The 24692-nt window shown below is 40.1% G+C and overlaps 1 protein-coding gene across 1 annotated transcript in view; it reads left to right on the top strand.

Annotated features, from left to right (window-relative positions):
- Positions 1–24692, top strand: part of LOC122555513 (E3 ubiquitin-protein ligase DZIP3-like) — an 88922-nt gene that overhangs the window by 13804 nt on the left and 50426 nt on the right. Inside the window, exons 3-5 of the mRNA XM_043701537.1 lie at positions 748–782; positions 2177–2226; positions 18044–18358. Of these exons, the coding sequence (XP_043557472.1) occupies positions 748–782; positions 2177–2226; positions 18044–18358 (400 nt within the window). The remainder of the gene's footprint in view (positions 1–747; positions 783–2176; positions 2227–18043; positions 18359–24692) is intronic.

Raw genomic sequence — 24692 nt, 5'->3', positions numbered from 1 at the left:
TACTGACATGAGAGGGCACCACAATTCTATCTGTTCCTGAGTTTTACTCAAATATTTAATAGAAACTGGAGTAGCTTATTTAGTATGTGCAATCTGTTTTGTCATTTAGTACAGTGTAGACCAAGTTTGATCTGTAAATTAAATCCATTTTTTGCCTTTACTCAATATCCTTTATTATCTTAACTGCAAAGGTCCATCAATTTCCGTTGTGAAACTTCTAATTACCCAGAGTCCACAGTGTTTTGAAGGAAAAAATTCTACATTTCTACTCCCCCATTTCTGAGAAAGTGTTTTCTGATGGCCTAGAGAGCCTAACTATTTTTTTTGTATATCTACACATTTGTGATTCTCCTACTTTCTTTCTACTCTGTTGAGTCCTGTTGACATTTTTCTTTATTTTGAAGTACAGGTACTGTTCGGTTAAGTGCTATATATTAACTTACGTATGAATCAAAACTCAGTGGTATAATATCTGTCAAAAGAATAAATGGCTTAGTTTCAGCCATCCACTGATATTGCTTTTGAGGCTCAGATCATTGTCAACGTTGACATGGGAAATCATTGCCATTTCTCAATGACACAACATGTTACAATACTGTCATCCACTTTATGTACCAGTTCAAATGACTATATACTTTCGTATATGTTTTTAAAAGCATTTTTATGTGATCTTTTCATTCAGAGTTAATTCACAATTCATGGTGAAGTTGTACTGTTATTAAACTATATGTTTTTCCTTGCTTTCAGATTAACTGTAATGCACAAAACTCAAGTGATATTAGGTAAGAAATGTGCTTGTATATCTCTTGATGGATATCAGCAATGAATAAATAACAAATATTGCAGTTCACTGAAAGCTAAATTACATGATTTGTGATAACCAAGTGTCTTAATATCCAGGGCTAAGCAAAAAAATCTGGAGATGTTGGACATATTTACTGAATATGGGGAAACAAAGGGTAATGATCAATAGTAATAGTTTTACTCATATAACATTACGAGTAGAGAACTTCAAGGGCTAGAAATTATGGGATCTTTGGGATGACATGGTAGCCCTCTTGGGATGACATGGTAGCCCTCTTGATGAAGGGCTCTTGCCAAAACATTGATTTTCCTGCTGCTCGGATGCTGCCTGACCACAAGAGGTACCTTTCCAGCACCACTCTCATCTTGACTCTAATTTCCAGCATCTGCAGTCCTCACTTTCACCATGGTGGCTCAGTAGTTAGCACCACTGTCTAACAGCACCAGGGACCTGGGTGGACTCCACTGTCAGGCGACTGTCTGTGTGGGGTTTGCACCTTCTCCTTGTATCTGCCTGGGTTTCCTCTGAGTGCTCCAGTTTTCCCCCTGACATCCAAAAATGTGCAGGTTAGTTGAATTGGCTTGACTAAATTGTCAGTTGTGTTCAGGAATGTTCAGGCTACATAGGTTAGCCATGGGAAATGCAGGATGACAAGAATAGGGTAGGAGGATGGGTCGAGGTGGGATGTTCTTCAGACAGTTGGTGTAGACTCAATGGGACTAATGGCCTACTTCCACACTAAGGAATCTACAATTCTTTGCAGTGCATAGTCATTTTAAGTGATTTGAATAAACTATTTAAAAATTATAAATATCCACTCGTCAAATTATGTTAAGAAGTAGGATTATGATAGAAAATAAATCAAAAAAATGCGAAGCTTTAATAGTGCATAAAATAAATCACAAATGGAAGTGTATTTGCGGCAAGACTTACAAATGTAAATTACTTGTTATTGGATTATTTTTATGTCTCAATCAGTAAAATGAAAGCTCAAAAGTACAAACAAAATTATCAGTTTTATGATTTCTATTCAAAAATTCAGCCTGTAATTTTTTTTACTACTTTTCTGTTTTAGTTTAAGCTGCTTCTGTGTGAAACCAGCTGATTTGTGTTTCTCCCCTAATTAAGCCAATTTTATCAAACTTTTAAAAATGCTGTGCGCGCCCAGGAGCCTGACTGCTCATGACTGCTGATAGTCACTGTTAACAAGAATACCTATTTAAAGAAATATATGAGAGTTTCTTGGATTGATTCAGGAATTTTAACCAACAAATAGTTTAGCTATACAAAGGGCAAGGTCAGTGGTTCATTGCCAGAATTGTCCTGAATGTATTGAGAAATTCAACAACAAACCTCTTAATTTTACCCTAGGATAAAACGTATGCTTGAAGCAAACAATGAAGGTTTCCGCCCTAAAAGAGGTAATAAATCTTTAGTGTTTATTTATTTTAGCTATTTATGGAAGATTTCAGTGCTAATATTCAATGCAGCAATTGTGTTTATAAGTATTCCTCTTCAACAGACAATCTCAGAGATAGCAGATGCCAGACATCAATCGTTGTCAGCTACCATTGAGTATGGTATCATAAATATTGTGGTATTCCAGTTGGAAGGCACCCACTTTGAATAATCAGGACTGCATTCTGTTAAAAAAACCTGTAGATTATGAATCCACAGTTGTTCTTAGTCTTCACACTGAAATTCTGAAATAATTTGGCCTGGTTTGGTTATTGCACCTAATCAAAGACCTTGGAACATAGAACAGTACAGGATAATACAGGCCCTTCAGCCCTCGACGTTGTGTCGACCTTTTATCCTATTTTAAAATAAATCTAATCTACATACCCTACATTTTACTTTCATCCATGTACCTATCTAAGAGTTGCTTAAATATCCCGTGCACCCACCACTTTCTGCGTAAAGAACCTACTTCTGATATCTGCTCTAAACCACCCTCCAATCACTTTAAAATTATGCCCTCTCATGATAGCCATTTCCACTCTGGGAAAAAAGTCTCTGGCTATCCACTCTTATCTATGCCTCTCATCATCTTGTACACTTCTGTCAAGTCACCTCTCATCCTTCTTTGCTCCAATGAGAAAAGCCCTAGCTCCCTCAACCTTTCTTCATAAGTCACGTCCTCCAGTCCAGGCAGCATCCTGATAAATCTCCTCTGCAATCTCTTTAAGCTTCGACATCCTTCCTATAATGAGGCAACAGAACTGAACACAATATTCCAAGTGTAATCTAACCAGGGCTTTATAGAGCTACAGTGTAACCTTGCGACTCTTAAACTCAGTCCCCCTGCTAATGAAAGCCAACACGCCAATACACCTTCTTAACAACCCTATTAACCTGGGTGGAACCTTTGATGGATCTATGGATTCCTTTGTTCCTCCACACTGCCAAGAATCCTGCCTTTAACCATGTAATCTGCATTCAAATTTAACCTTCCAAAATGAATCACTTCACACTTTTCCAGGTTGGACTCTATTTCGCAGGCCAGCTGTGCATCCTGTCACTGTTTTGTTGCAACCTACAACAGCCCTCCACACTATCCATAACTCCACCAATCTTCGTGTCATTGGCAAACTTAATAACCCACCCATCCACTTCCTCATCCAAGTCATTTATAAAAATCACAAAGAGCAGAGGTCCCGGACAGATCCATGTGGAACACCACTGGTCACTGAGCTCCAGACTGATACTTTCCATCTACTACGCCCATCTGTCTTCTGTGGCCAGCTAATTCTGTAGCTAGACAACCAATGCTGTCTGTACCCTGTGCCTCCTTACTTTCTGAATGAAGCTACCATGGGGAACTCTATCAAACACCTTGCTAAAATCCATAAACACCACATCCATTGCTCTCCCTTCAGTGTGTTTGTCACATCCTCAACAATTTCAATAAGCCTTATGAGGCATGACCTGGCCCTCACAAAGCCATGCTGTCTATCTCTAATCAAGCTATACTTTTCCAAATAATCATAAACCCTGTATCTCAGAATCCTATCCAATAATTTGCCTACCACTGACTGGTCTGTATTTCCCAGGGTTATCTCTACTCCCTTTCTTGAACAATCCAATCCTCCCTCCAATCATCTGGGAATACTCTAGTGGACAGTGAGGACATAAAGATGATAGCCAAAGGCGCAGCAATCTCTTCCCTCACTTCCTATAAAACCTAGGGTATATCCCGTCTGGTGCAGAGGGCTTATCTATCCTCATGTTTTTCAAAGTTTCCAGCACATCCTCCTTCTTAGCATCAACCTGTTTGAGCGTATCAACCTGCTTTGCGCTGACCTCATAAAGGACTTCCTCTGACTCCAGAGGCAAGTTCCCTCCACTATCTCTGATTGGTCCTACCCTCACTCTGCCATCCTTTCATTCCTCACATAAGTGTAGAACACTTCTTAATCCTACCTGCCAAGACTTTTTCTTGCCCCCTTCTTGCTCTCCTAAGTCCATTCTTAAGTACCTTCCTGGCTACCCGTAGAGCCCTGTCTAATCCTTGCCTCCTCAACCTTAAGAAAGCTTTCTTCTTCCTCTTGACTAGGTATTCTACATCTCTTGTCATCCAAATTCCTTCACCCTACAATCTCTTCTTTGCCCCAGTGATACAAACCTGTCCAGTCCTGCAGCAGGTGGGTGGCACGGTGGCTCAGTGGTTAGCACTGCTGCCTCACAGCGCCAGAGACCTGGGTTCAATTCCCGCCTCAGGCGACTGACTGTGTGGAGCTTACACATTCTCCCTGTGTCTGCGTGGGTTTCCTCCAGGTGCTCCAGTTTCCTCCCACAGTCCAAAAATGTGCAGGTTAGGTGAATTGGCCTGGCTAAATTGCCCGTAGTGTTAGGTGAAGGGGTAAATGTAGGAGAATGGGTCTGGGTGGGTTGCGCTTCAGCGGTCGGTGTGAACTTGTTGGGCTGAAAGGCCTGTTTCCACACTGTAAGTAATCTAATCTAATCTAATCTAATCTAAACAACCTCCACGTTTCTGTCATGCATTTCCCTGAGAACATCTGCTCCCAATTTATATTCCACAGTTCCTGCCTAAAAGCATTGTAATTTTCCCTCCCTCAATTAAATACTTTCCCACACAATATGTTTCTGTCCCTCTCCTTGACTGTAGTGAAGGTCAGGGAGTTATGATCACTTTCACTGAAATGCTCTCCTAGCGAGCGATCTGACACTTGACCTGGTTCATTGCCAAGCACCAAACCCAATATGGCCTCCCCTCTAGTTGGCCTACCAATATATTGAGTCAGGAATCCTTCCTGGACACACCAAACAAAATCTGCTCCATCCAAATTATTTGCACCAAGGAAGTTCCAATCAATATTAAGGAAGTTGAAGTCATCTGTGACAACAACCCTGTTACTTCTGCACCTTTCCAAAATCTGCCTCCAAGTGTGCTCCTCGGAGTCTCTTGAGGGGTCTGTGGAAAACTCCCAATAAAGTGACTGCTCCTTTCCTTTTCCTGACTTCCACCCATACTGACTCTCTAGACAAACCCTCCTCGACAATCTCCCTTTCTGCAGCTGTTATACTATTCCTGATTAGCAATGCCATTCCCCTACCTCTTATACCTCCCTCCCCATTCCTTTTGGAACATCTAAACACCAGAATATCCAACAACCATTCTTGCCCCTGTGATATCCAAGTCTTCGTAGTGGCCACAACATCATAGCTCCAAGTACTGATCCATGCTCTAAATGCATCACCCTATTCCTGACATTTCTTGCGTTAAAATAGACACATTTCAACCTACCACATTGACTTCAACTTTGCTTTATCAGCTGTCTGTCCTTCCTCACAGACTCTCTGCATGCTGTATCTGCCTGTTCACCAGCTATCCCATCCTCCGATCTATAGTTTTGGTTCCCATCCCCCTGCCAAACTAGTTTAAACCCTCCCGAAGACCTCTCGCAAACCTCCCACCCAGGATATTGGTGTCCCTCCAGTACCTCCTTGTACAGGTCCCACCTTTCCCTGTAAGTATCCCAATAATATACATATCTGAAGCCCTTCCTACCAGCTCTGCAACCACCTGTTCAGCTGCACTTGCTCTCTGCTCCTAGCCTTAATAGCCCATGGCATGTGTAGCAATCCTGAGATTACTACTCGGCTCGTCCTGCCTTCTTGCTTCCAACGTAAATCCCTATATTCACTTTTTAGTTCCTCATCCCTTTTCCTAGCTATGTCATTGGCACTGATGTGTACCACGACTTCTGGCTGCTCTCCCTTAAGAATCCTATAAACTCAATCCGAGACATCCCTGACCCTGGCACCTGGGAGGCAATGTACCATTCGGAAATCTCGTTCACAACCACGGAATCTCGTTCACAACCACGGAATCTCCTGTCTGTTTCTCTAACCATTGAATCTACTATCACTATCACTCTCCTATTCTCCCCTTCCCTTCTGGGCCACAGAGCCAGGCTCAGTGCCAGAGAACTGGCCACTGTGGCTTTCCCCTGGTAGATCGTCCCCCCCCAGTAGTATCTAAAGTGATATATTTATTATTGAGAGTAACGGCCACAGGGGATCCCTGCATTGTCTGCCTATTCTCTTGTCCTTCCCTGACAGTCACCCAGCTACCATTATTAGGTAACTTGGGTGTGACTACCTCCCTATAACTCCTCTCTACCACCCCCTCAGCCTCACGAATGATCTGAAGTTCATACAGCTCCTGTTGCATTTCCCTAATGCGGTCTGTGGAGAGCTGGAGGTGGGTGCACTTTTTGCAGATGAAATTAGCAGGGACACTAATGGTGACCCTTACCTCCCATATCCTGCCAGAGGATCATGCAACTGCCTCGCTTCCATCCCCTCTGCTCTGAATTACAAAAAAGAGATTACAAACGCCTTACCTTACCAGAGTTTTTTTTTGGTTAGAGGAGAAGGACGGGTAGGAGACACTACACATGTGTTTCAGGTTTAGCCACTGTCTCATTATATTAATTCACTTACCCAGCAGTCCCCATGTCCGCTTCCGCTCCTGTTCAGCCTTCACTCCACTGACTCATGAGGTAGATATCTAATATTCTAATTTACCTTCCTGGCTGGCCTCACTTCACTTTTGTGCCTCAATTTATTTAAAAACCCAGTGCAAAGATTGTGCGATCAGTTGTAATGTTAGCCTGATCCTCAGATACGTGGGAACTGTACTGTGATACTCTGTTGTCCTAGGACCCTTGACTCACCAGCTGCTTCCCCTCTGTCCTCAATCCATGTGCCCAGAGTAACATAACTGCCCATTAACTGGCATTTTTGATTAGCCAGCACCACCCATTCCCCAAGAATGCTGGGTAACAAAAATGCCACTTCAGCATCATGGAAAATTTACTGCACAGAAAAAGGCCACTCGGCCTGCTGTGCCTGAGCCAATCAAATAATGAGGCTTCCAGTCTGATCCCACTTTCGAGCATTTAGTCTATAGCTCTTCATGTTATGTCACTTGAGGTACAAAGACATACACCCCTTTTGAATGAGTCAAAGATTTCTGTCTTTCTTGTCTTTACGACCATGCTGCTGCTTTCTGAGTGTAAATGTTTTTCCTTATTTCCCTTCTAATCCTTCTACCAATCACGTGAAACCTAGGCCCCTACCTTTCTCCTAATGTGTAACTAAGCCCTATTAATCCATTCCCTCCATTTCTTATAATTCTATACATCTAAATCAAATCTATCTTTATCCTTCTCTCTTCTGAGGAAAATAATCCCAGTTTATTTAATCTTTTCTCACAGTTGTATATTCAAGCCCTGGAAAACTCCTGATAAATCTACTCTGTACCCTGTTTAGTGCAATTACATCCTTTCTGCACACGTACCCGAGTTGTGGTCCAACAAATGATTTATAGGGTTCCAATATAAACTCCCTGCCCTTACATTCTGTATCTTAGAAACGATTTGATATTTCTGAACGACATTATCAACTTGATCTACCACCTTCAGAGATCTGTAAAAGTCCACTCCCAAGTTTCCCCACTACCCCTGCAATTCTCAGTACTCTCTTATTTCCTGTGTATTCCTTTGCCTTGTTTGATCCTACCCAAATAGTTCACCTCACACTGATCCAGTCCAATGATATTCATATAGATTGTAAGATTTTAAAATGTTAGTTTTGTTTTGCTATTCCTTTATGGGATGTAGATGTCTCTGTCATGACCATTATTTGTTGTCCATCCCTAATTGTTGTTGCACTGAATGGTTTGCAAGGCCATTTCAGAGGACGATTAAGTGTCAGCGACATTGTGTCGTGTGTTGGCCAGACTAGGTAAGGATAGCAGATTTCCTTTCCTTCGCTAACAAACCTTAGTGAGCCAGATGGGTTTTTACAACAATCAGTGATAGTTGCCATTGTCAGTATTACTGAACCTAGCTTTACATTGCAGATTTATTCATTGGAATTTTAAAGAAATGAATATATCTTCCTAAAGCACTAGCCTGGTCTTCTGGATTTCAAATCCACTGACATTAGTACCATACCACAATTCCCCCTTGTGGGATGGAATGCTTTGACATCTCATTATATTGAATAAAATAGAAATACAATCCTGACCTTGATGTATTATGGTTTCTTTCACAGTTAGTGCTATCATCAGTTCACATGGAGATCTGTTTAAAATCTTGGAAAACATTTTGACATTTATTAATCATCTAACTGGAAAAAGAAGTGAACTACCTTTGGTAGTGTCTTGGTCTTTTTGATAAGGTGCAGCATGTACATGAGTTGGGGCAGACAACATCATGTCCTGAAAAAAGCCCAGAAATGTACCCATCCTTGGCACTGCACATTTCTTAGTACTCTTGCAATCTTGACATCTGTTTAATGTTCAATTTGTATTTATTTTATTATTGAAAATAATGTGAACACAAGACCCTTAGGTTAGTTGGACAAATGTTATGTTGTGAATGCATCTTAGAAAAAAGATTAAAGTTACAAAAGATAGTTATTCTTCCATCAGATTGCATTCATCATACACTGTGGTTGTTCCCAAAGTTGTGTATACTGCAGAGAAACAGAAATCTTCTCAGGACAGATTGACTAGATTCTAAATCTATTTAGCAAAAGCTGAATTAGGTCACTTAATCACAAATATTATTTATGTCAGTCTGCTTGAGAACTCAGGCTTCCATGATAGAATGTGCAGAATGCTCCTTTGTTAGTCCTAAACGTTTATCATCAAAATAATAAAATAAAATGTAGTCTGAAAATGGTAACATGACAATCAGATGTGGGCGGCATGGTGGCATAGAAGATGTGGGCGGCACGGTGGCACAGTGGTTAGCACTGTTGCCTCGCAGCGCCAGAGACCCGGGTTCAATTCCCGCCTCAGGCGACTGACTGTGTGGAGTTTGCACGTTCTCCCCGTGTCTGCGTGGGTTTCCTCCGGGTGCTCCGGTTTCCTCCCACAATCCAAACTGTTTCCACACTGTAATGCAATCTAATGCAATCTAATCTAAAAAAAAGATAAAATTCCCTAATTATGAGTATGATTTCTTATAGCAAACCTATGCCTTGACAAGATGGAATCATTCCACAAGCATAGTTATGAGTAAGAGGATCAAAATTCAGTCTTAACTGCTTCTTGATGTAGATGGTTAAAAATCACACAACACCAGGTTATAGTCCCAACAGATTTATTTGGAAGCACTAGCTTTTTGAGTGCTGCTCTTTCATCCAATTGATGTAGATGGAAATAGAGCAGCATTTTGGTGAATATTAAACTGTCATCTGATGTGACACACAACCAAAGAAACAAATTAAATGAGACTTAGCAAAGATTTGTTTGAAAATTACTTTCATGCCACCCAGAAACCACAACAGATGAAGAATTATGAGAATATAAGGCCTTTGACCTCTTGTTTCCGTTTTGCTGTCCTGTTATATCATGGGCGGTTCTGTATTTCAACTCTGTTACTTGCCTTTGTTCCAAATCCCCTTCGTTTAAAAAAAGTTAAAATGATCTGATATTAATGGTGCTTTGGGGCAAGTGTTCCAGATTTCCACTTTGTTTTGCATGCAAGTTACTTCCTGATTGCACTTTCTAAGATGTTATTTGTAACTTTGATAGTGTGCCCTCTTGTTAAGTATTCTTCCACCATTGTGCCCACCCTATCAAATCTTTTGATCATGTAAAATGTAGTAATTCTGATAGAGTCTGACCAATGCTCTATACAACTAAAGCAAGTTGCTACACCTTTGTATTTCAACCCCCTGAGAAAAAAAACACAACGTTCCATTAATCTACTTGCACAGGTTTTTGGTAATTTGTTGCACATTAGCACCTTAATCCCTTTACTTCCCCCACAGCTCCTAATCTTTTACATGTGCTAAGAGTGATTGTTTGAAACTAAAGCTGGGAAAATTAAATTGTAAGTTTTACGTGAGTTCTTTCTTACAATGCAGGGCAGGAATAGCCTGTAATGTAAGAAGATTAACCTTTGAGATTTTTGGAGTGTTGATTTCTAAAAAAAAAAATTTGACACTTGCTAATTTATTGCTACATTAAAAATGTTTGGACAATTAACTAGCAGAAGTGAGATATTTGATCTTCATAAACTGTAAACATCTTTACATGTACAGATTTTTGTCTGAATTAAAGATTGCAGCTTAGAAAGTAACCTTTGGAAATTAAAGGAACTTAAAAATCATACCTAAGTGATTAAAAGTTCATGATATTAAGAAAGAAGATCATGTGGCGTTCCTCAAACACTACTCTGCTCAGTTATGGGCTATACAAATTCTTGAAACCGTTGTTGAAATAAAATTAGATACTTCCATAACTTATTAAAATAGGTGATAGTTCCAAAAGATTGCTAAATTGTCATATTAGGGTGGCCTGTTTAATTTGAAGAAAGTGAGGACTGCAGATGCTGGAGATCAGAGTCAAAGAGTGTGATGCTGAAAGAGCAGTCGGTCAGGCAGCATCCTGCTTCTCAGATGCTGCCTGACCGGCTGTGCTTTTCCAGCACCACACTCTGTGGCATGTTTAATTTGACATGCACCAGAGCTCCGAATTTAGCACAAAAGTGAAACATCATTTAAACTGAAAATAAATTCATATATTTCTTTGTGCTATAATCTAGTGCAGTAATGTCCATCATATATCTGCTGATAGTTGCAGTAGAAATACCACTTCCTTTTGTCACTGATGTGCGGAAGGTTAGACCCAATTATGGTTTTCAAATTCTGGACTAATATTATGCCACCTGTTCACTGGGTAGAAAAGCAGTGTAACTGTTGATGAAAAGGAGCATCTTTCCCTAGCATACTATTCTGGTTCTTCAGTGGCTTTTGAGACCAAATCACAGATCTACAGAGACAAATATTACTCGCACATCAATCTGAATTGAATCTCTTCTTTCCCCTTCTTTTCGGGTACGTTCTGCCTCTAAGTGGGAGGACAACAATATACTATTCCAATTAGTTTCTCTAGATCTTAGTTGCTGGAAGACAAAATTTACATTCATTTTCGACACCAAGTTGAGACAAAGATTGTCCAACTCTTCCTATTTTAGGATCGCTCAATTCAAATGACTGTTAAGGATTCGACTCCAAACCCTGGTGCACAAATATGACCATTGGAGAGATCATGAGAAGCTGTTTGAGCAGCAAAACATGCTTTGGCTTTCAGAAATTTTTTGATAATAATATCTATTAAGCTGAAAAAGTATGTCTAACTGAAATTGGAGTTTCTGGCAGCAAAAATGTTCTTCTTCGAGCTATTCATTCTATATACTTTCCGGCCATCTCATTTACACTGTAATATATCTTTACTGGAAGCATAAACAGTGATCATTTGACTGTGCCCGATTTTCCTGTCCAATATAAAACTGAAACAGATACCTTCATAAAGAAATTTTACAATAGGATTAATTATGACCATATCAAATCACAATGGAGCCAGTTTACACCTTACTTAAGTTGCATTCTTTCCACTGTTATATTTTGAGATCTGGGTCATCGTGTAATCTGAAAATTTGGTGACTTCTGTAGTCCATCTGCAATATTCTGCTACAGCAGATGAAGTCTTAAATTTAGCTTTATCACTGAATTGGTAAATTAGGTGACCTTCCTACATTTTGAAGCACTAAAGTTCATCAAAAAAGGTAATTTTACCAGTGCCTCTGGAGGCAGCCATATTACATAAGCAATAAAATGTTTCATGTAGCAGCAGGCTGAATGTATCCATATGGCCCAGTGATTAAATCTCCTGTGCTCATTGGCAGAAGTTTGTGAACAGAGGCCTACACTACAAGGCCTCTGAAAAGACTGCGCAAAGCCAAGAAGGAAGCTCCACCAATGAAGAAACCAGAGGTTGTCAAGACTCACCTTCAGGATATGGTTGTCCTCCCAGAGGTGGTTTGCAGTATGGTGGGTGTGTATAATGGCAAAATTTTCAAACAGATGAAATCAATGATTGGCCAGTATCTCACAGAGTTCTCTCACCTACAAGTCTATAAACACTCCTCCAGATTCATTCCTCTGAAGTAAACAGTTTGCAATGGAAATATGCAAATAAAACCTGTTTCAGTGCAATATCAATAACAATTCTCACATGGATCCTTTCCAGTGGTATAGCATAGTACTGCACCAAGAGTAGGGAAATAATGCTGTCAAAGGAACTAAATACAAGTTTACCAGTAGCACCAGCGATATGAATTTCAAATGGGATGAATTCCATAGCACAGCATCTCTAGATTTTACTGAGTCATGTCTTCCTTAAGCAGTTTTATAATAATAAATACCTCCTGCAGCATATGTCAATGACACCAAACCTGGAGGTGTGCGATGGACCATATAATAATTTGAAGATTTTATTATTTTAATCATTCATGGGATATGGCTGTCATGGGCTATGCTGACAATTGTTGCCAATCTCTAATTGTCTTAGAAAAGGTAGTCATGAACTAATATTTTGAACCACTGAAGTCCTTTGAACATAGAGACCCCACAGTTTTGTAAGGAAGGGAGTTCCAGTGCTTTGACACAGCAACAATGAAGGAAAAATGATATGGTTCCAAGTCAAGATAGTGTGTGACTTGGATAGGAGCTTGCAGATTATGAAGTTCCTGGCACCCGATTTCCTTGTCCTCCAGGTGGTAGAATGTATGGATTTGTAAAGTGCTGTCAAAGGAGTCTTGGTGATTTATGTAAATCCGTCTTGTAGGTGGTACACACTGCTGCCACAGTGTATTGGCAAGGAAGGGAGTAAATATTGAAGGTGTTGCTTGGGATATTAATCAAGCAAACTGCAATGTCCTGGACTTTGTGAGTATTATAGGAGTTGAATTCATCCACACAAGTGGAGAGTATTCCATCATATGCTTAACTTGTGCCTTGTAGATGATGAACAATCATTAAGGAGACAGGAAATGTTATTACTTGTTACAGCACTCCTAGACTCTGACCTGCTCCTGAAGCCACTGTATTTATATGACTCATCTATTTCGGTTTTTGGTTAACAATGTCCACCTTCCAAGATGTTGGTAATGGCAGATTCAGTGATAGTAAAGCTCATGAATATCAAGGGATCATGGTTAAATTCTTTGTTGATAAAAATGTCATAATCTGGCATTTGTGTAGCATAAGGTTACTTGACACACATCAGCCTAGGTCTAGATGTTCTCCAGACCTTGCTCCATTTGTGCATGGACTGCCTCAGTATCTGAGGAGTCACATTATACTGCTGAACATTGTGCATTTGTCACCCCATTTACAATCGAAGGAAGGTCATTGGTGAAGCATCTGATGATGGTTGGGCCTCGGACACTGCCCTGAAGATGTCCAAGAGTTGAAGATGATTCACCACCAACAACCACAGTCATATTCCTTTGTACTAGATATGCTTCCAGCCAGTGGAGAGTTTTCACCCAGATTTCCATTGATTTCAGTTTACTTCGCTGTTTGCTCAGTTCAGTACTGTCAGGGACAATCACTCACCTCATTTTTGGAGTTCACCCCTTTTGTCCATGTACAGATAAAGACTGTAGTGAGGTGAGGAGTTGAATGGCCTGTGCCGAACCCAAATTGAGCGTCAGTGAGTCCAGAAAGTCATATATCCAAATGTGCTGATGAAACAAATTTGGCTGCATTGTGCAAGTTGCATAAAATTGCAAATGAATATTGATAAACTAGGTGAATAGAACTGTGGCAGGTAGAATTTACGGTAAACAAGTTAGGCGTTATCCATTTTGAACCAAAAAAGAATAAATTAGGACACTTTTTAGATGGTATAAAGTTAAATACATTGGATGTCCAAAAAGACTTGGCGATTCAGATACATAGATCTTGAAAATGCCGTGAACAGTTGCAGAAAATAATCAAGAAAGCTAACCTTTATATCTAGAGGACTGGAGTACAAGGACACAAAAGTTAAGCTGCAGTAATACAAAACCTTGGTAAGACTCCAATTGGAGTTCTTTGAGCAGGTCAGTTCACCACACGTTAGGAAGGACATTTTGGCCTTGAAGGGAGTACAACGTAGGTTTGCAGAAATAGTCCCTGGACTACAGGGGTTACATTATGAGGACAGATTTAACAAAGTAGACCAGTGTTCTCCAGAAATTAGAGGGTTAAGAGGTGTTCTGATCGAAGTTTTCAAGATACTTACAGGAAAAGGCAGGGCAGATAAAGATGGACTATTTCCACTGGTTATGGATTCTAGAACTAGGTGCCATAGTCTGAGAATTAAGGCGAGAACATTCAGGAGAGATGTTAGGAAACACAAAAGATGGTAGATGTTTGGAACTCTCTTCTACAAATGACAGTAGTTGTTAATTTTAAATTTGAGGTAGAAGCGTTTTTGTTAATCCAAGGTATTAAGGGATAAGGGCCAAAACAATTTTTATTGAACAGAAATACAGATCAGGCATGATCTCACTGAATGGCCGAACAGGCTCGAGGGCCTGAATGGTGTATTCCTCTTCCTATGTTCGTAGCAAGTGCTGCTTGATGTGGCTGTCAATAAACACTTCCACCACTTTGCCCATTGTTGAAAGTAGACTGATGGAGTGGTAATTGACTGAGTCATAGAGCTGTCCAACTCGTCGATGCAGACCAAATAACCTAAATTAATCTAGTCCCATTTGCCAGCAGTTGGCCCGTATCCCTCTAACCTTTCCTATTCATATACCCATCCAGATGCCTTTTAATTGTAATTGTACCAACCTCCACCACCTCTCTGGCAACTCATTCCATAGACACACATGAAAAGGTAGCCCCTTATGTTCCTTTCAAATCTTTCCCCTTTCACCTTAAATCTATGCTGTCTAGTTTTGGACCCTCTCCCCCCAAGAAATCCTGTCTATGCTCCTCATGATTTTATAAACTTATATAAGGTCTCGCCTCAGCCTCCAATGCTCTAGGGGAAATAGCCCTGGTCTGTTCGGCCTGTCTCTCCAACCCTGGCAACATTCTTGTAATTCTTTTTTGAACCGTTTCAAGTTTTGCTACACCCTTCCTATAGCAGGGAGACCAGAATTGAGCGCACTATTCCAAAAGAGGCCTAACCAATGTCCTGTACAGCTGCAACATGACCTCCCAACTCCTATACTTATTGCAGTGACCAATAAAGGCAAGTATATGAAATGCCTTCTTCACTAACCTGTCTACCTGCAACTCTACTTTCAAGAAACTATGAACCTGCACTCCAAGGTCTCTTTGTTCAGCAACACTGGTTTGGATTTATCCTGCTTTTTGTGCATAGGACATAACTGGGCAGCTTTCTACATTTGCACATAGATACCAGCATTGTAACTGTTTTTGAACAGCTTAGTTATGGATACAGTTGGTTCAGGGGCTGAAGTCTACAGGAGTATTGCTGGAATGTTATCAGGGCCCATATCTTTGACTGTATCTACTGTTTTTAATTGTTTCTTGATATCACATTAAGCAAATTAAATTATTTGAAGATTGGCATCTGTGATGCTGGGAATCTCAGAAACAGACCAAAATCCACTTGGCACTTCTAGCTGAAGATGAATGCACACACTTTAGCCTTGCTTTATTTTACACTGATGCACTAGTCTCTCCATCATTGAGGATCTGATGTGGAATCTCTTAACTCTGTATATTACAAGCTGTTTCCAATATTTGTTAGAGATTTAAAAAAACTGCAGATACTGGAATCCAAAGTAGACAAGCAGGAGGCTAGAAGAGCACAGCGAACCAGGCAACATCAGGAGGGAGACAAGTCTGATGTTTTGGATCTTGTCTTTGGCACAAAATTACTTCTGTGTTGTAGCTTCACCAGGTTGACACCTTTTTAGGTCGTCCTGGTGCTGATCGTAACCGGCCTTCTTCATTGGACCAAGGTTGATTGGAATGGTAGAGTGGGGAATATGCTGGACCAATGAGGTTACAGATTCTGGTTGAGTACTAATCTGTTGCTGCTAGTGGTTCATAGTGCCTAATTGATGCCCAGGTTTGAGTTGCTAGTTCTGTTTGAAATTTGTACCATTTAGCATTGTGCAAGTATAACATGACACAATTAGCATATCCTATGGTCCAGCAATAAAGTTTCAACTTTGATCTCCAGCATCTGCAGACCTCACTTTCTCCTGTTTGAAATTTGTACCATTTAGCATTGTGCAAGTATAACATGACACAATTAGCATATCCTAAATGCAAAGACAGGAATTTGTCTCCACAACTTCAGTGCTGTGGGCGCTCCCGATTGTCATGGACAAGCACGACTTTGGCAGGTGGATTGGTGAGGACGAGTACAAGTACATTTTTCTCTCTTGTTTTTTTTCTCTCCCCACCTGTTGCAGACCAGTCTGGTAACTGTATTTTAGGACTTGGCCAGCTCAGTCAGTGGAAGTGCTTTCAGGCTTCTTTTGGTGGTGGACATTTAAATTTCCTGCCCAAAGTATACCCTGTGCTCTTGTCACTCTCATTGCTCTTTCTAAGTGGTATTCAACATGGAGGAGTACCAATTCATTAACCACAGTGGACGAGGACATCAGCAGGTTTCCTTGCCCTTGTTCATTGGTTCTCTAGAGCTATTGTTGAAGACTCCCAAGTCAATTCCATTCTGGCTATATACCACAATGTCCTCATCTTTGGTTTGTCTGTTCTGGTGGCAGGGTATGATATACATAAGGATGGTGTGATGTCAAAGATATTTTTTGTAATGTTTAAATTCAAGAGTTATGACAATGTCAGCCTATTGCTTGACTGACTCTTCCCAAGCATGTGTACCCAAATATTGGAAGAAGGATTTTGCAGACTGTCAAGGGTTGTGTTTGCTGCTGTTGTTTCCAGTGCCTGTGTCATGCCGGATGGCCTGTCCAGTTTCAGTTCTTTTATGAGACTTTATAGCAGTTTGATAGTTTGTCAGAGAGGGCTGTTAAGACTCAGCCACATTGCATGGATCTGGAATCACGTATACTACAGATTTTGTTCCCTAACAGAAGTGAGTATTTTTAGAACAATTGACAATCATAATTAGATTTTTAATTCCAGATTGTTTTATTTCAATTCAAATTGCACTATGGTGCGATTCAAACCCAAGTCTCCAGAGCATTACCTGAGTTTCTGCATTATTAGTCCAGTGACAGTACTACTAGGTCATCACCTTCCTAACAGAAGGAACCAGTTTGCTTTTTCTAGAGAAGAAAGAAGGGGCTCACTAGCACGTTGTTGAGGGTGCTTAGGTAAGGACAAGGAATATTAGCCTTCCCAGCAATAGAGTTATCCAGTCATAGAGATGTGCAGCACGGAAACAGACCCTTCGGTCAACTCGTCCATACCGACCAGATATCCAAACCCAATCCTAGTCCCACTTGCCAGCACCCAACCCATATCCCTATCCCATGGAAGAATGAAAAGAAAGGAGTCAAAAGAAAAAAAAGTTCAGCAGAGGGAAAATGACCTCAGAAGATTTCTGTGTAATTGTCTTCCACATTTTCTTCATGGTTGTAATTTTTGTGAATTTATGGAATTTTGTGTTCTAAAATAATGTCAGGAATTCAGTGCTGATGAAGTGCTCCGCCACAGTTTCCATTGTCTGATTTAAATAACACAAGACTAATGAACTTTTCTGAAGACCAAATACAAAGAGCATAATTCTAATGAATCACTTTACACTGCAGTTTTTGTGTTTCTGTAGAAATGAAAAAAGTGAATGTGAGAGCCCATTAAGCATTCTAAAAGTTTCAATAACATTGATTTTCCATAAGTAATGGAAGCTGCATTGTTAATGTTTTATTCATTTTTCTTTCTGTCCAGCTGCTCTCCCAGTGGAAGAACCAAACAAGTGTTATTTACTGCGAGAATTCACTGCCGAGAGGTCATCCATTGAGAAAGGAATGCTGGATGTTGATCGACTCATTCTTAAACTTTTAACTTCTGGCACTTTGGACTTTGTCTCCTTGAACAATATTACTCAACATCCCGTTAGAAATGACAGGACTCGAGCTCTGCTGGACCACTTTTTACAAATAAATAACAATGGCATTTTAAGGCAGTTTGTTTCTCATATGCGGGACCCGGTGATACTAAATGCAGAAGCACTGAACTGGGCTGAGTATATGCAAGGATGCAGTGAGTATATTTATATTTTTTATTTTCTACTTTTAATGTTGATCATCTATTTTCTGCTTGATCTAGTAATCAATATTGAGACCTGACTCTGGAATTGGAACCTTTTATAAAACTAAACATGTCACTTGAGTTTTGTACAAAGCAAAATTGCTAATATTTTCCTACCATTGGTGAGGAAAGGTTAGCTGTTCCAGCTGCCCTTTTTCATGGTGGTTCAAGCATAATTACTTCTCTAGAAATAATTTTGTTTGTTCATTTGCAACAATTACCTGTCCCTATAAGTCCCTGGTGAGAGCACACTTGGAATATTGTGTACTGTTCTGGTCACCCTACTATAGGAAAGATACAGAGGCTTTGGAGAGGGTGTAAAGAAGCTATACCAGGATGCTGCCTGGACTGGAGGGCTTCCCTTATGAAGAAAGGTTGAATAAGCTCGGACTTATTCAATAGCCAGAGACTTTTCCCCAGGGCAGGATTGACTGGTGCGAGAAGTCATAGTTTGAAGATGTTAGGAGGAGGGTATAAAGGAGACGTCAGAGGTAGGTTCTTTACGCAGAGAGTAGTGAAAGCATGGAATATGTCACTAGCTGTGATGGTGGAAGCAGAGTCATTGGGGACATTTAAGCGACTGCTAGACATGCACATGGATAGCAGTGAGTTGAGGGGTGCGTAGGTTAAGTTACTATATTTTACATTAGGGTTAAATCTCGGCACAACATCGTGGGCCAAAGGGCCTGTTCTGTGCTGTACTTTTCTATGTTCTATGTTCTAATTTAAGGACAATACTCAAATAAATTCCCCACCAACTAGTTAATTTACTGAAAAGGAGTAGAAGCACCTCCTTTCAACTCTTCACTGAACTCTTAATTTTCCCCGGTCTTCAATATGATAACTGCCCTGCCTATTGTAGTTGTTGCCTGTTGCACACAGTAGAGTGCTCCTAAATATACATGTTTTGGTAGTCCTTTAAGTGTAAATACTGATGGTGCGATATAGAAATCTGTATTCTTCCTCAATAGTTGAGCTTTCTCATTCAATTGCGGATATCTCAGCAAGTTTGTGGCATGTTCAAAATCAGAAGTGTTAGAGAATTGGCTGAAGCACGCATGAACAAACCGTGACCTATTCCCCAAAATGATTACATTGGAGATATTATATATTTCAAAAATATCATGTAAAATTAGGATAATTACATCCATAACATTCAATTTCTTTGTTGCTATCTATTGGGAGAATTAATTGATGACAATTAGCTAAGACCTTCCATCAAAAGCCAATAAATCTGTGTCCCCATGTTCCTAACATTCTCATTGCTCTGCTCTGTAAATGGGACAGATCTTGAAATTGGCAATGAGGTTTTCAATGTTCTTTGACATCTCAGGCCTCCACCCTGCTGACCCGGTTGCCCTCAGTTTATTTCCAAATGTCACAGGTATAGCTACTCCAGGACATTATCCTGAACCAAAGTTGGAATGACCAGTGATTCATCATAAACCAATATGTTGGCCACAATTGTAAAATGCTGTTGGTGCTCAAAATATGTTTTCAAGGTCAATCCATTGGGTCTTTGGTATAGCCAAATTTCAGCACAATATCAATGGATGTTGAAACCCCCTAATCTCCCTACTGCTCCTGTCAGATCTAGCTAAGCTGCTGGACTTGCTGATCTTTATGATGCCATGGACTGGGAAAATGATTCAATTTTGTGAATAATCTCATGTTGCTGGTAAGGCTATCTGCCATTGGCCTGGAGAGCATATCTGTCTTCATTTGCTGATGTACTGTATTATAGGCAAAACTCATGAGACAGAGTGAAAATCTTTACATTCTTGGAGTCTTGCTAATTCTTTCTGATCTGGTAGAGAAACTAGAGGTTTATAGTCTCTTTCTAAGGCCACTTTCAAACCAAGTATGTAATCTGAATAGTATTCATAAGCTAATGTAACCAAGACTGTCTCCTCAATCACAGCATATCATGTATCTCTGTCTCATAATGACCATGGTGCATATTTAGACTGATTTGTGATACTCATTTGTTTGCTTCTGGAAGAACACTAAAACCTCTGATGTTAAGGATGGCTGAAAAGAATAGATTGTACTGTGTTAAAACATGAAGTTCAACATGTACTTGATCCTTTCAAAAGTATTTACTTTGTTGCAAGTTCGAGCACCATTCTTCCATCTCAAGGGTTCTATCGTAGTTGCCAAATGACACAATAATTTCACCAACTACTTTACCATTCTTAAAGATCTTTGGAGATGCTCAACTGACTTTGGAGTGGGGAATTCAATAGTGGTTATCCAATCACTTGCAGCAAACTTTTAATCTAAGTGCTATGCCTCCTGGACCATGGAGTTGCACTGTTGTTGGCTGTAGATAGTGTTTTCCTAATCATGCTCACTATCAGATAAGATAGTGTCACTTCCCCACTGTCTAACTTGAAATTCATGGGATGACTATTTTCAGAAATATCAACTTATCACAATATAAGTTTTGGATTACCTGTTTCAACCAAGGACGCTTGAAGTTTTACTTTTGTTGCAGCTTGTTCCACTTCATTGATCTCTTTGTGTGACTAACTGTTTGATTTCTTGTTTTTCTGAAACTATGTCCTGAACCTGTATATTTTCTGAAAGTGACCTGCTGTGTCACAGATAAAGCATTCATTTCCAGTAGCTGGGCACTGTCTGCACCTGTGAGATATCTTTGCTCCACAGCAAAGGACAAGAGCATTTAATGTCTGATCCCTGTCCTACTAGCTGTACTGGTTTCTCTTGCAAATAGTTTGTGGTATTGTACTTTAAAAATTGAATGAACTCTTCTGTTCTCCTGTGCCAATGTTGATCTTCTCTTCTTAGGATTGATCTGTGTTGCAGTTAGACTTCTATTTCACTCACTATCTGAATGACTTTCCCTCAAGTCAGGTCTTCGTTGAACTGTAATAAATCTGTGAAAGACTCATCAATAATTCCTATAATATTTCTTATGAATTCTAACATTGCTACAATCAACATTGCTTCAGAGACTTTGAGGAAGGACCAGTTGTTCTCACTCCTTCAAGTGCCCAAACTCTTCTGCCCACAAATCCATATGATACAATCATGGTGATTGAAGCTTATGGTATACCTCAATCTTGACCACTTCAGACCCATATACAACAAGGGCCACATTAGAATAAGTCAGGCAACTGCTTGTGCCTATAAAACCTGATTAGGGATAACCAATAGTTCAACAATGTAGAGGAGTCACAAACAGTTTATTTTTAAAGTTGAAATTGGTTTATTAGTAAACAGCTGTTCAAATCTAGTATAATCAGAATAGTTCACAAAATCAGAATAGATCACGATAAACTCATGATCTATGACGGGTGAGAATGGTTGCAGATCCTGGATAATCGGAAGGTAATGATTTGGTTTCTGCCGCCTGCCATAACAATCTCATGCATAAAGTATGGCTAGTCAGGATCTTAAGATGAAGCTAGCAATCCCAAAAAGACCCTCCCTCCACCCTTTCTTTTGTGACTGCCCATTTATGGATATTTATGATTTAACCATTCAGACTTGTTCAGGCGCACCTCAACAGCAGAAGGACACTCCCACTACACTACAACACCCTACACTACATATTTTAGTTTGGGGGGGGCTGGTAGGGCTCTCATTCCAGCCAAAAGTGAGGATTGCAGATGCTGGAGATAGAATCAACAATGTGGTGCTGGAAAAGCACAGCAGGTCAGGCAGCATCCAAAGAGCAGGAAAATCGCCATTTCGGGCAAAAGTCCTTCATCAGGAATAATTCCAGTCATTTGTTCAATTATCCAATTATCAAGGGACAGGTACCCAAGGTATTCCACTCCGACTGCAAGCCTCGGGCCATAAGGTTATCCATCTACTAATCTCCTGGAACAGCATCTGGTTAATTTCACCCTAGCTGTTGTTTAAATAATTGGGCATGTCTTAACAAGCCTAGTAATGCTGCAAAAAGGCGAGCTTTTATGTTGTATCCTTGGTTAGATATCAGGCTTCTGAATGAAAACATAAGTCTGTCCTGACTTGCTATTCTGTCTGATTCGGCTCTGGCAGGCTGCTGAGGGCAGTTTCCTTAATAGGGGAGAAAGAGAGAGGGAACTGTTTGTAGTTCACTCAACTTTGTGTGATTTTGTGAAGCAATTAGATAAGCATTCCTTATAGACTTGACCAATTTTTCCCAACACCAAGCCCTGGAAATAATTCTAAATGAATTGACAGCACCCCGTTGCTTAATGAACTCAGGAGTGCAACTGCTGAACATTAAATACTGGAAAAGTTTCATTATGTTTCTGCAGCCTCCAGTGATCCTTTACAATCACTAATTTGAGGGCTGCAAGACCCAAAACTTGTGTATCACATGCTCTGACAAGAACAAACAAACTATAGGAGCCTATTGCAGTAGGCCATCTTCCAATAAAAGAAGATCATGACTAGTCGTGGTCAAATCTTCCACACAAATCAATCCTATGCCTCTGCATTGCGAAATTGATCACTGCATTTCAGGTCAATAAGTGGTAATTGTAATTCTTCTGTAATTCCATTTACTAACCTTTTTTTTATTTTCATTTTCCTTCTGTCTAATATCACAGAATAGTCCTTTGCAGTTTATTGGCAGATAAAGCCAATCCTTAGCATATGAGGGTTTTTAAATTTTCAATGCCACTGGAAACTAAACAGTACTTTGGGATACAAATGGATATTTTCAGTTAAAAATATTCTCATGCTTCTCACATACCGCCCAACACACACCACTCATCTTCCTCTCACTGCCTAAGCAAAATATATTTAGAAAGATTTTGTTTAGAATGCTTCCTTCCTAAACTAATTTCTTATTCGGCATCATCCACACTCTTGAGGAGTAAATATTTATATTCTGAAATGTATACTGTGTTTCACCTTGGCTGAACAGTAGTGTATAATGTATTCTTGTGAGTCAGAAGCATATGGGTTGAAGCTGCACCAGCAATTTAATCTGAACAGGCACTCAACGCAGTACAAAGGAACTGTTGCAATGTCTCCAAAAACATTAAACCAAAGTCTTCTCTGCTTGAATGGACGGAAAATATGCTGTGGTACATCTACAAAGAAGTGCAAAGAGTTCTGTTTGTGTCCTGGCTAACATTTAGTCATCATCAGTCACCACCCCCAAGACATGCATCTCACTTCCTGTTTGCAATGTGTACATTTGCTTCCAAAACAACAGGGACTGTGCTTCCATAGTAATTAATTAGTTGTGAATTGAATTGCGGCATCCTGAGGATATGTGAAATGGTGTATGAGTGTAAATTATTCTTTAATTGGATTTCAAGAACTTGATGTGTGACAGTTACATAATTAACGATGCAGGTGTGGGCAGTATTTCTTTGTCACAGTAAACCTCGTGAAAAGTGCACACATCATTTTGATTTCTTGAGCTAAAGAGGCCGTACTCTTGCTCTTTGACACATTGTTCTAATTATAAGACATGTATTGGCTCCTCCTTAGAAGCAGTTCAGGCTATAACACTTGCAGGCCATTGTTCTTTAATGTTTTTCAGACAGCTTCAGATTTGGTCATTGCTGTATTGCATGGTGATTATAAAAAAGCTGTTCTCCTTATAGATGGCATGGGAGTAAAATAACAGAATTGCTTAAGTATTACAGTGTAGAAGGAGATCATTCGTCTATCATTCCACTGGCCTCATTCCTGTTGAAGGACTTTTGCCCAAAATGCCGATTTTCCTGATCCTTGGATGATTCCTGACCTGCTGTGCTCTTTCAGCACCACTCTAATCTCCATTCATCTATCATGTCTGTAACTAACTCATTAAATGAACATGGTTGTAAGGATCAAACTGCTTTTTCCCCATCCACTTGCATTTCCAGTGCCGGCTTGAATGCCTCAATTGAACCTACCTCCATACCCTAACTACTCACTGAGTGAAAATGTTTTTACTGACTTTACCCTTGCATCCTTTGCAGATCACCTAAAGTCTATACCCTCTTATGAGTGGGAACAGTTTCTCCAAATCTGCTGTACTAGCCTGGTCATGATTTTGAAAACCTCTATTAGATCTCCTCTTAGCCTTCTTCTCTTCAAGCAGAACAGTGCCATCTTCTTCAATCTATCCTCAAGGGTTCAGAAAAGATTTACAAGGATGTTGTCAGGGTTGGTGGATTTGAGCTATAGGGAGAGGTTGAAAAGGCTGGGTCTGTTTTCCCTGGAGCTTCAGAGGCTGAGGGGTGACCTTTTAGAGGTTTATAAAATCATGAGAGGCATAGAGTCATAGAGATGTACAGCATGGAAACAGACCCTTCGGTTCAACCTG

The sequence above is a fragment of the Chiloscyllium plagiosum genome, chromosome 12 (genome assembly GCF_004010195.1).
Source record: "Chiloscyllium plagiosum isolate BGI_BamShark_2017 chromosome 12, ASM401019v2, whole genome shotgun sequence".
NCBI classification, from domain to species: domain Eukaryota; kingdom Metazoa; phylum Chordata; class Chondrichthyes; order Orectolobiformes; family Hemiscylliidae; genus Chiloscyllium; species Chiloscyllium plagiosum.
The sequence above is the reverse complement of the archived record's forward strand: the minus strand, read 5'-3'. Positions and strand labels throughout refer to the sequence as shown.